Here is a 16,146-nt window from a genome sequence, read left to right on the forward strand (position 1 = left end):
CATGTGTAGATCATTGCGTTACTGTGTTAGCCACTGTCTCTATGCAGCAATGACAAGACTAGACGAGGCAAACCGAGAAGTGAACATGCACTCATCTGTTCGGTATCTGGGCTATTTAGCCAGAATTAATTTATTGGTTGCAATATGTATGGGCCTTTATGTCAGGTGGGAGCAGACAGCAGATGCATTAATACTTGTAATTTTTATCCTGGGACTTTTTGTTCTTGGAATTGCCAGTATACTTTATTACTATTTTTCAATGGAAGCAGCAAGTTTAAGTCTCTCTAATCTTTGGTTTGGATTTTTACTTGGCCTTCTCTGTTTTCTTGATAATAATTCTTTTAAAAATGATGTGAAAGAAGCAGCAACTAAATATTTGCTGCTGTCTTCCATAATCATAAGAATATTGTTTGCTTTCGTGCAGAGGATATGTGGCTGTATTCATCATCGACCTACTTTGCTGACAACAGTTGAATTTCTTGAGCTGGTTGGATTTGCAATTGCCAGCACAACCATGCTGGTCAAAAAATCCATGAGTATTATCTTGCTGGTGGTGGCTTTGGCAATGCTGATTATTGATTTACGGATGAAGTCTTTCCTGGCGATTCCAAATTTGGTAATCTTTGGAGTCCTTTCCTCTTGGTTATTTTTTCCATCCCTACTCATACCAACGAACCCATTCGCCTTGGGATGCTTTTTCAGCTGTCTAATAACGGATCCTCTTCTTGACATTTACTTCAGTGGACTTTCAGTTACAGAACGTTGGAAACCCTATTTGTATCGTGGTAGAGTATGCCGGAGGTTTTCAGTCATTTTTGTTGGCCTTATCGAACTTATTTATTTCATTCTTTCAGCCCTGAAATTAGGCGATTTGGATGTCTGGTATTTTGTGATACCTGGCTTTTCCATTTTTGGAATTTTCTGGATGGTCTGCCACATCATTTTTCTTATAACCCTCTGGGGATTTCATACAAAATTAAATGACTGCCACAAAATATATTATACACACAGGACAGAGAACAACAGCCTTGACAGAGTTATGGCATCGAAAGGAATGCGCCATTTTTGTTTAATTTCAGAGCAACTTGTATTTTTTAGCCTTCTTTCAACAGCAGTTTTGGGTACTGTATGTTGGCAGGTATGTTATAATGGTTTTACATTCTCTTCTGTTGCTCTTAGAATGGGGGGGGGAGGGGATTTTGTATCAAAATTCATGGCATGTAGCAAGTTACTGCATCAAATGTGTAGTAGAATACCCTGAACATACCGGTACCAAACAAGCAACCCAATCAGTTGGGTGGAATATAAATAATACAATTACTATTATTATTATTATTATCATCATTATTATTTTGTTCCACAGTGGCTTATATGAACTGCAAAATGTGGCCAGTTTACAGCAATGGAATGAAGACACCAGATGATGTTACTTATGCTGAACATAAAATAAATGGCAATTTGTATGATAGTTTGGAAGCTAGTTTTATTTTAGAATACATACACAAGAGCCCTTCATTTTTCCATACAGAAATTAATTGCAGCCTTGGTGGGGGAAGCTAATTATGTTCATTCTTAACTATCCCACAATAAGTTTGCAATGCTACCATTTTTTGCTACCATGAATATTTCATTTTAGAACTACTGGAAAGGTGGCATGTAAATTTTCTAATAAGCAACAATAAATTAATATATTTTGCTATTTTCAAGGCTGTTTTCATGTTTCCTCATGCAATCCATTACAGTGGAACCTCGGTTTATGAACACCTCAGTTTACGAATTTTCGGTTTACGAACGCCGCAGACCCATCTGGAACGGATTAATCCACTTTCCATTACTTTCAATGGGAAAGTTCACTTCAGTTTATGAACGCTTCAGTTTAAGTACTCCGCGGACCGTCTGGAACAGATTAATCCACTTTCCATTACTTTCAATGGGAAAGTTCGCTTCAGTTTATGAACGCTTCAGTTGATGAACAGACTTCCGGAACCAATTGTGTTCATAAACCGAGGTACCACTGTATATACTTCTACACAGTAATCTTGTTAGCACTGCAGTTTGTAGTAGCTGTCAAGTTTTCCCTTTTCTCGCAATGAAGCCTATTTAGCATAAGGGAATTTCCCTTAAAATAAGGGAGAACTTGACAGCTATGGTTTGTATACTGAACTATTTACAGTAGGGTTGCTGAGGAAAATCTGTGAATTAGTTTTTTTCATTTATATGTGCTAATTGCTATAATATATATAATGACTGTATCTTTTTATTTTAGAAATTCAATGGAATCTTCATGAGTGTGTTTCTGATTGTCTTGCCACTAGAATCCATGGCTCATGGGCTATTTCATGAACTGGGCAACTGTTTGGGAGGAACATGTGTTGGCTATGCAGTTGTGATTCCTACCAATTTCTGCAGGTATTATGCCTTACAAGTCAACAGTTAATGCAGACATGTTATTAGGTGAAGTTATTAGACCAACTTCAATCTCTCTCTCACCAACTAAATACTAATTTGTTGACTTAGATTTTGATTACCCCCCCCCAGCCGTCTTTTGTCCTAATGGTACTCTGAAAAGTTAAATATATTGACTTAGCTCCTCAGGTACCCTCTGTGAAAAGAAGGGATTTAAATCCACTGGAGGGTCCACTGGTGGAATGAATTTTTACAAGTAACCCCATCATGTTCTGGAAGTTCACCCAACCCTCTAGAGCAAATATTCAGAGTGCATAGGAGCAGATTTCCAGAGGGCATAGGGAAAGCATAGGGTTCCCCATGCTCGCTGGCAGGCGTATCCTGTCAGTATAGTTAGGGGCCAAGCCGCTATGTGTGTGGATGTAATGATTTGTCTGCCTTTCCTCAACATTTGTTAATAAGAAAGTACACTAAACATTATGAGAACAAAGAGAGAGGGTTTTTTATAGGGGAGGAAGAAGAGTAATTGGTGTAACGCATTGGTGTAACGCATTTGTAAGGGAGACAGAAGGATAAAGCTGCATCCATCTGTGTATGCTATGCTGTGCTACCTCATCTTTGTGGAATGGGGGTTGCTGTTGGAGTGAACATGGGGAAGAAGAGCATGGGTAAAGCTCATCATGGTTGTGGAGCACAGAGTGGGTGATCACCTCCCGAACTCTGTTTATAAGACAAGTTAAGCTAGTTATGAATTTACCATACAGATAATTAAATTGGTAGGTAATAGAGGATTATTTTCCACCTAAATGAGAACTGTTTAAGTCAGGCATCCCCAAACTGCGGCCCTCCAGATGTTTTGGCCTACAACTCCCATGATCCCTAGCTAACAGGACCAGTGGTCGGGAAAGATGGGAATTGTAGTCCAAAACATCTGGAGGGCCACAGTTTGGGGATGCCTGGTTTAAGTAGTACAGATCTTCTCAGTGATTTAGAGACCTGTTTTAAGACACTTGTAACTGAACATTCTAAATCTGGCATCCCCAAACTGCGGCCCTCCAGATGTGTTGGCCTACAATTCCCATGATCCCTAGCTAACAGACCAGTGGTCAGGGATAATGGGAATTGTAGTCCAAAACATCTGGGGGGGGGCAAAGTTTGGAGATGCTTGTTCTAAATTAAACTAAGTAAGTCCGCAAAGTGGTGAGGTGGTTCAAAGTTCAGATGTGGGTAGTGAACAACGTAACACAGAAGTAACTTCCATTATTGCAACATAAGGACTACCTCCCTTAATGACAAAAGCTAATTTCTCCTTTTTTCTTCTCTCCCCTCTGCTTCTTCTAGTCCTGATGGCCAACCAACACTGCTTCCACCTGAGCATGTACAAGAGCTAAATTTGAGATCCACTGGCATGCTTAATGCCATCCAAAGGTTCTTTGCATATCATATGATAGAGACTTACGGCTGTGACTATTCAACAAGTGGAATTTCTTTTGACACCCTTCATTCTAAGTTAAAATCTTTTCTTGAACTTCGGACCCCTGACGGACCCAGACATGATACCTATGTGTTATATTATAGTGGCCATTCTCACAGCACTGGAGAATGGGCGCTTGCAGGTATTCTACATTTGAAGCTTTTCATAATCCTGATTTCTTTCTCTTTAAGAACATTTAAGTCTTAAGATTAGATACTTGATATTTATGAAATTAATAATCCATTTGAATCATAAATACTACGAGTAGGTCAAAGGGAGAGGGAGTAGAAAAGGGTTTTAAAATCTCATTTGTGCATTTGATTTTTAAAGTGTTAGAAATTTTCATATGCAGTCTTAACTAATTATTACACCTTTTGAAAAGTTGCTGTGGAAGCTGCATATTCATTCAAAACACCACAATATTTTGAATTTTGAACATATTCGTTTCTTAGAAGAGTTTCCAGACTACAAAACCAGCACAAACAGCTTTGAGTGAGATGTTATTTGCTCTTCTTTCATGTTGTATCATTTCTAGGTTTCCCCCAGTTTTATACTATTCCACCTTTGCAGATGCATTAATAGAAATGGGACTGCAGTAGTATAACTGAAGAATCTAAGCTAGTGCCTGTTATACAATAGTCAAAACTGGAAATTGCAAAGGAGTGCAAGATTATTGCCTCAATTTCAGTTAGTTGTAGCTGACTAAAAGCACTCCATGCTGCTGCTATTATCTGAGGCGGCTTAACACGAAGTCCAGATAAGTTATAATCAAAATGTCAAGAGAAAGTGATAACGGAGGAACAGGAAGAAGTTCCGTGACAGTCATATGCGAAGCTTGTATTTAGGCACTTCACAAAATTTGCATTAAAGAAAAGATGACATAATCAGAAGAAGGAAAGGGGCACTAGTGACAGATTGATTTTGACCAGTTTACTAAGCTCTCACAGTGAAAACCATAGCATACAGTCTATTCCTGCTTTTTGAATACAACCAGAATTCGGAACTGAAGAGTGGCTGATATTGTAAGTGCCATTTTTATCAATCCTTGATGTCCTGTGCTAGGTAGAACATGCAGCCATTAATGGTATATATCCTGCATGATAGGGGAGGTAAGAGGATTTCTGCTCATGTCCAGTTCTTTGGATTTAAGACAGTGTATCGAATCTCCTACGTCTGGAGAAGAGTTGGTGAGAATGAAAATCTAAACATCCAGTTAGTATTCAAATACGAAAAAGATCCTCTGAGGAATAACACTGTGTAGCAGATCAGCATAAACTTGAGGACATCTTTAAGGAAGGTTTAATGTATTGGACTTGTCTAATGATGTTATTTCATTGTTGGAGGCTTGGTAGTTTAACAGTGGTGTGTAAAATAAACTGCTAAGTAGTCATAAATAAACCATGAGCAGCAAAACAGCTTGGAAAGTTGAGTTCACTGACTGAATGCAGAGTCAAGGTTTGGGCAATAAAGCTTTGTCTCTATTACTGGAACTGCTTGCTTAACTGCTACCTCTCCAATGTGCATGTATAATAATATATTCTGTTTAGAATTACAGCACTTGTATGGAGCAAATAGAGAAAGCAGGAAGTGGCTATATTGTGTTAAGAGAAGTATGTGGACAGTTTGTTTTATTTAAAGGTTCTGATCACAGCACATGATTTAGGGGGGGGATGTATGTGCTTTTCAAGTAGTGTTTCCTTACTTAGACCCAGAAACTTTACTGAATAGAATCAGCAGTGCTATTTCAGGATTTTGAAACTATTGGAGAGGCCCCAGAACATCTCTATTTTAGCAATATTACTCGATAGCATGCACAAAGAAAGGGAGATTTGCCATTTATTTTGTTCATTACAAATGAATTACTGGAATCCTTGTTGTTGTTGTTTTTTAAAAAATAATAATATTACCAGTAAATATTTTCTTGGTTTACAAAAGTACATGCATTGTTTCTTAAACGTTGTTTTGTGGTAGCACTTTGTGAATTAATTAATTAAATAAGAAAATTCAACTGGAAGCTGACCATTTTTCTAGACTAGAGTCAGAGTTTTGTTTTGTTTTTCTTCTTTTATCACAGCTCCTAAAAGAACTGATAAAAGCCCTAGAGCAACATCTCTCCTAATTAAAAGTCAGCTGCTCCCATGAGTGGCACTTCTGCTACTTAAGAGTTAGGGTGGCTGCTCCAGTTACTTCTGGTTATATCATGCTGCCCCCTTCATGGATCAATGCCTTGTCGTGGCGAAGGGGCTTGAATAACTCAGAGAAGCTATGAGCTATGCCATGCAGGGCCACCCAAGATGGACAGGTCATAGTGGAGAGTTTTGACTAAACATGATCCACCTGGAGAAGGAACTGGCAAGCCACTCCAGTATCCCTGCCAAGAAAACTCCATGGACAAAGACAACAGGCATATAAAAGTTATGACGCTGGAAGATGAGCCCCTCAGGTCGGAAGGCGTCCAACATGCTACTGAGGAAGAGCGGAGGACAAGTACAAGTAGATTCAGAGCTGATGAAGCGGCTGGGCCAAAGCCGAAAGGACGCTCAGTTGCGGATATGCCTGGAAGCGAAAGGAAAGTCCGATGCTGTAAAGAAAAATATTGCATAGGAACCTGGAATGTAAGAACCATGAGTGGAGGTAAGCTGGATGTGGTCAAAAATGAGATGACAAGAATAAATATAGACATCCTGGGCATCAGTGAACTAAAATGGAAGGGAATGGGCGAATTCAGTTCGGGTGACTATCGTATCTACTACTGTGGGCAAGAATCCCGTAGTAGAAATGGAGTGGCCCTCATAGTCAACAAAAGAGTGGCAAAAGCTGTAATGGGATGCAATCTCAAAAATGACAGAATGATCTCGATACGAATCCAAGGCAGACCTTTTAACATCACAGTAATCCAAGTTTATGCACCAACTACCGGTGCTGAAGAAAGTGAAATTGACCAATTCTATGAAGACCTACAACACCTTCTAGAAATGACACCAAAGAAGGATGTTCTTCTCATTACAGGGGATTGGAATGCTAAAGTAGGGAATCAAGAGATAAAAGGAACAACTGGCAAGTTTGGCCTTGGAGTTCAAAATGAAGCAGGGCAAAGGCTAATAGAGTTCTGTCAAGAGAACAAGCTGGTCATCACAAACACTCTCTTCCAACAACACAAGAGACGACTCTACACATGGATATCACCAAATGGGCAGCATCGAAATCAGATTGATTATATTCTCTGCAGCCAAAGGAGAAGCTCTATACAATCAGCAAAAACAAGACCTGGAGCTGACTGTAACTCAGATCATCAGCTTCTTATAGCAAAATTCCAGCTTAAACTGAAGAAAGTAGGAAAAACCACTGGGCCAGTAAGATACAATCTGAATCAAATCCCTTATGAATACACAGTGGAAGTGAGGAACAGGTTTAAGGATTTAGATTTGGTGGACAGAGTGCCTGAAGAACTATGGATGGAGGCTCGTAACATTATACAGGAGGCAGCAACGAAAACCATCCCAAGGAAAAGGAAATGCAAGAAAGCAAAATGGCTGTCCAACGAGGCCTTACAAATAGCGGAGGAGAGGAGGCAAGCAAAATGCAAGGGAGATAGGGAAAGATACAGGAAACTGAATGCAGATTTCCAAAAAACAGCAAGGAGAGACAAGAGGGTCTTCTTAAATGAGCAATGCAAAGAAATAGAGGAAAACAATAGAATGGGGAAAACCAGAGATCTGTTCAAGAAAATTGGAGATATGAAAGGAACATTTCGTACAAAGATTACCATAATCAAGGACAAAAGTGGTAAGGACCTAACAGAAGCAGAAGACATCAAGAAGAGGTGGCAAGAATACACAGAGGAATTATACCAGAAAGACATGGAGGTTTCGTACACCTCAGGTAGTGTGGTTGCTGACCTTGAGCCAGACATCTTGGAGAGTGAAGTCAAATGGGCCTTAGAAAGCACTGCTAATAACAAGGCCAGTGGAAGTGATGATATTCCAGCTGAACTATTTAAAATTTTAAAAGATGATGCTGTTAAGGTGCTACACCCAATATGCCAGCAAGTTTGGAAAACTCAGCAATGGCCAGAGGATTGGAGAAGATCAGTCTACATCCCAATTCCAAAGAAGGGCAGTGCCAAAGAATGCTCCAACTACCGCACAATTGCGCTCATTTCACACGCTAGTAAGGTTATGCTTAAAATTCTACAAGGCAGGCTTAGGCAGTATGTGGACCGAGAACTCCCAGAAGTGCAAGCTGGATTTCAAAAGGGCAGAGGAACCAGAGACCAAATAGCAAACATGCGCTGGATTATGGAGAAAGCTAGAGAGTTCCAGAAAAACGTCTACTTCTGCTTCATTGACTATGCAAAAGCCTTTGACTGTGTCGACCACAGCAAACTATGGCAAGTTCTTAAAGAAATGGGAGTGCCTAATCACCTCATCTGTCTCCTGAGAAATCTCTATGTGGGACAAGAAGCTACAGTTAGAACTGGATATGGAACAACTGAGTGGTTCAAAATTGGGAAAGGAGTACGACAAGGTTGTATATTGTCTCCCTGCTTATTTAACTTATATGCAGAATTCATCATGCGAAAGGCTGGACTAGATGAATCCCAAGCCGGAATTAAGATTGCCGGAAGAAATATCAACAACCTCAGATATGCAGATGACACAACCTTGATGGCAGAAAGCGAGGAGGAATTAAAGAACCTTTTAATGAGGGTGAAAGAGGAGAGCGCAAATTATGGTCTGAAGCTCAACATCAAAAAAACCAAGATCATGGCCACTGGTCCCATCACCTCCTGGCAAATAGAAGGGGAAGAAATGGAGGCAGTGAGAGATTTTACCTTCTTGGGCTCCTTGATCACTGCAGATGGTGACAGCAGTCACGAAATTAAAAGACGCCTGCTTCTTGGGAGAAAAGCAATGACAAACCTAGACAGCATCATAAAAAGCAGAGACATCACCTTGCCGACAAAGGTCCGTATAGTTAAAGCTATGGTTTTCCCAGTAGTGATGTATGGAAGTGAGAGCTGGACCATAAAGAAGGCTGATCACCGAAGAATTGATGCTTTTGAATTATGGTGCTGGAGGAGACTCTTGAGAGTCCCATGGACTGCTAGAAGATCAAACCTATCCATTCTTAAAGAAATCAGCCCTGAGTGCTCCCTGGAAGGACAGATCGTGAAGCTGAGGCTCCAATACTTTGGCCACCTCATGAGAAGAGAAGAATCCTTGGAAAAGACCCTGATGTTGGGAAAGATTGAGGGCACTAGGAGAAGAGGACGTCAGAGGACAAGATGGTTGGACAGTGTTCTCGAAGCTACCAACATGAGTTTGACCAAACTGCGGGAGGCAGTGGAAGACAGGAGTGCCTGGCGTGCTATGGTCCATGGGGTCACGAAGAGTCGGACACGACTAAACGACTAAACAACAATATCATGCTGCTTCTTTTAGGATCAAAATGGAAATTCCTAGCAAGGGCATGGAAATCTAGTCATGCCGAAGGCATCTTGCTCATTTTAGATGCATGGACTTTTAGTAAAGGGTCACAGTTTTTAGACATTTGCAAGGGATTAAAAAGCTAAGCAGAAGTGAGTTTTTAAGTGGTTCCTGAATGCCTTTACTAAGTTAGTGCCAAAAGCATTAACTTCTCAGCTATGATCAGAATTAACCATAGGTGCAAGGACTGGAGGAATATTTTCAGTTTCTGGTGCCAAACAGGTAATTATTCTTTTAATTATTATTTTTGTCACAGGTGATAGCTTGTGTCCTCTATTCACTAGCATTCACAGCTTCAATCCAACGTTTATGGCACCCTTTTCATATGCATTCAGTCTAGAAATTGATCTGAATATGAGAACATTGTGGAAATTCAATGCGTTCTGCAAGTATTTTACATCCTAACCTGCTGTGTTTGAAGCTAAGTTCCCATGTGAATGCTTCATTTTCAGTAACAATTATATTTCTGGTTTTCCCACAGGTGGTGATGCATTACGGCTCGACACACTTATAGAATGGTGGAGAGAAAAGAATGGCTCTTTTTGTTCACGACTTATTATACTGTTGGACTGTGAGAACTCTCAGCCGTGGGTTAAAGAAGTAAGAAAAGTCAGCGACCAGTATGTTGCAGTTCAAGGAGCAGAACTGGCCAAAGTGGTAGACACAGAAGAGTCAGACCTCCCACACCTTGGTGATTTTACTAGAGAATGGGTTGAATACAACTGCAATCCTGACAACGACATCAGCTGGTTTGAAAAAGGGCGTACCGTGAAAGCCATGTATGGCGTGTCAAAGCGGTGGAGTGACTACACATTGCACTTGCCAAGTGAAAGTGATGTTGCCAAACACTGGATGATATATTTCCCACGCATCACTTACCCACTGATTCATCTGGCAAACTGGTTCTGTGGTCTTAATATCTTTTGGGTTTGCAAAGCTTGCTTTAGGTGTTTGAAAAGATTTAAGATGAATTGGTTTCTTCCCACAGTTTTGGACACAGGACAAGGCTTCAAACTCGTCAGATCTTAATTTAAGAACCAAAGATGATAAGAACTGGGAACTCATAGAACTTGAAAATATGACTGATTTTTAACAGTTTACTGTTTGAAGAAACTTTGCTACTTTTGTAGCTGTATTCCCTTTGCTCACTGTCCCGAGCAACTAAAGTTTTTGGAAAGGGTTTAGAAACCTCATTAGAAAACAAAAAGCAGCAAAAGTGTTAATTGTTACTGAGCTGAATCTGAATTCCATGAAAGTTATGAAACATGACCATGTCCTTGAGAGACAGGTTTGTCTGCACACTTGCACAAATTTATTTAAATTAGCACGGTTTCCATGCTTTTTACTGTTAAATTCCTGATGTGTTCTCAGCACACCACTTGACACTCATATGTAAAAGGAAGTAATTATGATTATATGTTGCTTTGATAAGTTTCAGGCTTCCTGAAATAACAATGAACTGAAATTAAAACAAAGCAAAGAACCATGTCAGGAAACTAGTAGCAGTCCAGGAATGCTTAAGTGAATGTAAGTTTGATAGCTTTTTTATTGGAATTCCATGTACTTAGGAAAGCAGCCTTACAAGATGCATATATGGAAACAACTTTCATTGATGTCAGCAGTATTCTTCAGATGGCAAGGCATAAGGTTGGACCCAAATTTTAGCCATCCACGAGCAGAAAAACTCCTTCCATCGGTGGAAGGCTTTTGATCCAGTTCAGAAGCTGTTCTCTCCAATAGATCATGGTATTACAGATTTAGAATTCCTTCCAATGCTCTGGCACAGGTTTTTGGAGGAAGCAAAGGGCTACAGGAAAAGAGGAAGCTCAGCAAAAATATTCCCCACTTTCTACCAGTGGAACACTCCCTGTGGAACTCCACTTCTGCTGCAATAAGCAGTAGCAAAATCTGGATCCAAGCCATCATGTTTCATCTTGGATACCATAGTTAATATCTTCATCAGAGTATGTAATGGCCTCAATTAAAAATGATACAAAGATAGGTAGGACCTTGAATTCAGTATTGTTGAATTCAACAAAGTTGACGTATCAAACCAGCTTTGTTGTCATATTAATCAGGTGGTAACGATCTCCTGAAATATATTTCTCTCCTCAAACTGAAGCACATTATCTTACTTTTATGTAAGGGAACACAAACGGCTGTTTGTGGAAAAGAATATATGTTCTTGCCTCCTTGAGGCTTCAAAATCTTTTTAAATTGAAAAACTGGAAGGGGTTGAAAAAGGTGCTCATAATGAGAGAGATATTATCAGTACTGTAACTGCCTTTTGAATATTTCCATCTGTTGGATTTTGGCTCATTCTATTCATTTAAACAAAAGCTATCATCCACAAATAGTTTTATCACTTCACTAGAACTGCCAGATCTTAAAACTAAAATCACTGTAAACTAGTATCACACACCCACACGTTTACTTTCAATGCGGAAGTTCAAGTGTCAAGTTTCTCTGTCATTTGTAAAATTATATCAAAACTGCTTCATGAAAGAACGCATACTGAGACACACAATGCCTTGAAAGCACATTTGAAACACATGTTCCACTTCGAAGAATTATAGGCCGCCATAGTTACAATTATAGGCCGCCTCAGAGAGTTACGATTTCAAGCAACCATTAACAAAGTACAGTGCCCAGAATCTTTGAGGGGGGAAATGTGCTTCAAATGTGCTTTAAAGGTATAGCGTATATGCAGCCCAAGGCAAGGATGGTAGTGGGTATGTATAAATGTGACTACACATCCAAATTCTTACATTTACTTTTTTTAAGGAAAGTTTTATTATTTTAGCTACCTGTCAAGCACTGCAAAATAAGTATTCACTATTTAACGCATTAAGAGCAATTCACATATCCCGGCAATTTGCCATAGAACATTTGCTGAAAACAGCCATTTAATATTTCTGTACTAAACAAACCTTTCTCTCACATAGATCATGGTATTACAGATTCCGGAATTTATTGCTGGCAAATTCTTCTCTTGCATAGCCTATCCCCAATGGCAGTAATAACCTGCAGGTACCTATGTTCCTAAGCTAGATGTTTGCACAGAGAGATGATGAAGAGATGTTGGTGAGATCAACTGTAGGTTTGTCCGGCACGAATATCAGGGCCCCCTTCTCCCATGACTATTATACTGGGATGGAAGTATGATCAAAAGTCAGGGAGTGCTGTTTATTCCAAAATGAAATGAAACGTGTGCACAGTTAGCTCAGGGATGTCAGAAATTGAGGCAAAGGAAGACATTGAACAAGTTGAATGATGTTTATTAGACATGTAAACAGGCCCAAATGAATTCAAGGATAATATTCCTACCTTGACAAAGTGTTACTGGGTTTCTCTTTTCAAGTACAGGTTCAACCGAAATGTCATATTTGATTCCAGATTAATAGTTTCCAACAACCTACATCACATTATGCTGAATGGAGTGAATAAACTAGAATGTAAATGATTTACTGACACCCAACATTTTGTGTGATTCTTTTGATATTGTTTGAGAATGACATGGTTCTGTGCAGAGATTAGCTTGGCTCTTTACATTTCATTTTGCCTCCTTTTTATACTTCACATTTCCTAGAATGTGCAAATGTTCATGTCTCCAAATAGTTTTCATCTAATTGAAAAGCAGATAAGTGATCTTGGCAAAAGGAGTAAGCCATTTCCTTTCTCATACAATTGCACTTTCATCTGTTCTAATTTCTTTAGCAATGCTTTGAAACTTTCTCAACATTGAAAATGAAACATTTCTGTTGGATACATTGTGCTTCCTTTGGATTAAAAAATGCTAATCTGACTAACATTGAGCTAAACCAGAGTGTTAAAGGAGTTTATTGGCAGCAAATGGATAACATTACTCTTATTTTTTTCCCATTGATACCACTCAGTTTTTTTTATTGAATTTGTTCTATAAAGGGATCGTTTAAATATATGTGGCTTTTTTGTATGCTCCTTTTAAAATTTTGATTTCTCAAGTTCTACATTCAGTTATCTTTTCAGGTATTCAGTTTCATGGCCTTTTTGTTTGTTTTATTATTTGTTATATTCAAAATAAAAACCACAATAAGATTGACTGAAAGTAACATTCATGAATGACCTGACCTTTATTTTCTACCTGGGAATGAGACAGCTAGACAAAAGACTGGTTTGCACTTACTGCTAAAACCGTGATTTTGCATTACAGGTATGTGCTTGACTGATCCTGCTAGCTAGGGATGATGGGATTTGTAGTCCAAAAACAGCTGGAGACCCAAGTTTAGGAAACCCTGCCTAGTTTATGGTTTGCTAGCATTTAGTTTCACTTTCAATGAATCCTAGTTTGTTTGTAGACTGGTTTAAAATAAGCACAGGCTAATTAAACAAGCAAGCTTTGTTTGAAGTTGGTTTGCTTAGAAATTGACCAGAGTTAAGTTCTAAATCACACAATCCCTGGTTTGTATATGACAAGCCAGGATCCTTTGAAAATGAAACTAAATCCTAGTACACAGGATGGGGGACCCCATGCGAATCTCATTTCAGCAGGTGTAGGTGAAAATGTTGATATACCACCCTTCCTGATTAAATTCCACGGCAACTTACAAAAATGGCAAAACAATATATTCAAATCACAAATGTGGAAATCCACGATAGAAAAAGTATCAAATGAAGGTATCACTAAAATCAGCAGAAGCATACTTAAATCATTAAGTATTTAAGAGATGCCAAAACAGGTTGCTGCCTCTCATACGTGATATTTAGTGCATTAGGCGCTCAGCGCTTCAGACGTCACGCCTTAAGATCTACTGTTCTTTCATATTATTAGCATGTTTTCATAGAAAGAAAACCCATGTGACCAGTTAGAAGTAGTGCTTAAAAGATTGCTTCCATTTATTTCAAGCAACATCTTTAAGCAGAGATAAAGTTATGCATGCAGTCCATAATACAGCTCTGCATCACACACGGCAATGCTGTGGCAGCCATGCATTCAACACTCTTGCTCCAAACCTTAAAGGGGTAGCCATCATTCTGTATGGTTCCCCAACACGGTGTTATACTAGCTGCACCTTGGAGCAAGGACAGTTTGTCAGCTGGGGCCAATTGACCGTAGTCTATGAAAATAATACTATGCTTAAGATCCATCAGCTTAGTTTACTCAAGTTTAGTGAAATAAGCTGCATTTTCTTCCAATAGCATTGTCTTTCCTCTGCAACTGTTTTGATAGCCTAATAATAAAAAAGGACCCTGTATGATTTGTCTTAAGTGGATATTAAGACATGCTGCAGTACTTGGACTACTCAGGTTTGTTTGTTCTTTGTGGAAATAGTAACCTGCTTGCATTACAGCCACAAGATGCAAAGGCTGCTTGAAAGCTTCTGTAATCTGTACAGTATTCCGGTGAAACTATATTGATTGCATGGGGTAAAGGAATCTTTGCTTAGAAGTCTGTAACTATCATTTGATAGTTAATATACTAGTTTTCCAAGACACCTAAAACCTCTGCACCTTCAGTATTCATTCATTAGTTAAAGGTATATTTACATATTTTAAGGGGCAGGGGCTTGTCAGAATTAGGGCAGCTCCATGTGTGCAGGGGTATTTAACCCTTATCTCCACTTGGCAGTCCTGATAAAAATCACCCTATACCCACACTATTGACTTTAGTAGTAGTAGTAGTAACAACAACAGTAAATTTATTATTTATACCCTGCCCATCTTCTTGGGTTTCCCCAGCCACTCTGGGCGGCTCCCAACAAAATATTAAAAACACAATAAAAGATCAAACATTAAAAAGTTCCCTAAACAGGGCTGCTTTCAGGCGTCTTCTAAAAATCTGATTGTCGTTTTCCCTTGACATCTGATGGGAGGGCGTTCCACAAGAAGGCCCTCTGCCTGGTTCCCTGTAGCTTTGCTTCTCGCAGTGAGGGAACCGCCAGAAGGCCCTCGGCGCTGGACCTCAGTGTCCGGGCAGAACGATGGGGGTGGAGACGTTCCTTCAGGTATACTGGGCTGAGGGCCCAGTAATGCCCCTGAGGCAAGAGTGGTGGGACCTTTTCTTTTTTTTTCTTTGTTAAGAGCATTTCCCCCTTGGGGGCTGCATGCCAGGAGTGGGCATGCCAGAGCAGAAAGTGGACAATGCATCCTCTGTGAGGAGTAACAAGTAACCAAAGGGTTAACTGTGTACTGTCCACCTGACCACTGAGGAAGATATCATGTTACAGAATGTACTGGAAGTGTTTCTTTGTGTATCAGTTGGTTTCGTTTTTGCCTGGGAGACGGTCGCAAGATGTCGGCGCTCTCACCAGGAAGTTTGTTGTTTTCTCTGTAAAATAAACTTCAGTAGTTATTAGAACACCTTGGACTCTGTGTGTTCTTAAGAGGCTTTTTATACAACGGCTATACAAGTTTCCGCTGTGTGTGAGAAGAAGAAGACTCTGCTGTATGTTTTACTGCCAGCCCGGGTCTACGGAGCAGAGGCGCTAGAGAAAGCGTGCCGGGCGGTTTTTAGTGGCTCCTAATTGAGTCATAAATAACTCAAAGGAGTCCTATATTCGTCACATCCTCTTCTTTCAGCCACCTTATATTAGCCACCTCCCACATTATATTAGGCCAAGGGCTACATCAGGCCTAGGCAAACTCAGCCCTCCAGATGTTTTGGGATTACAACTCCCATCATCCCTGACCACTGGTCCTGTTAGCTAGGGATGGTGGGAGTTGTAGTACCAAAACATCTGGAGGGCCGAGTTTGCCTATGCCTGGGCTACCTGTTGCTCCCCCCTGCCTTAGTGAAGG

The 16,146-nt window shown here is 39.8% G+C and overlaps 1 protein-coding gene across 1 annotated transcript; it reads left to right on the forward strand.

Annotated features, from left to right (window-relative positions):
* Positions 1-13,462, forward strand: TMEM168 (transmembrane protein 168). The gene is made up of 4 exons (XM_035127553.2): positions 1-1,138; positions 2,267-2,409; positions 3,748-4,022; positions 9,851-13,462. The coding sequence occupies exons 1-4, from the start codon at positions 2-4 to the stop codon at positions 10,396-10,398; spliced, it is 2,103 nt and encodes a 700-aa protein (XP_034983444.1). The 5' UTR covers position 1; the 3' UTR covers positions 10,399-13,462.
* Positions 13,463-16,146: the final 2,684 nt, after the last annotated feature.

This window comes from Zootoca vivipara, chromosome 10, assembly GCF_963506605.1.
Source record: "Zootoca vivipara chromosome 10, rZooViv1.1, whole genome shotgun sequence".
Classification (NCBI taxonomy): Eukaryota; Metazoa; Chordata; class Lepidosauria; order Squamata; family Lacertidae; genus Zootoca; species Zootoca vivipara.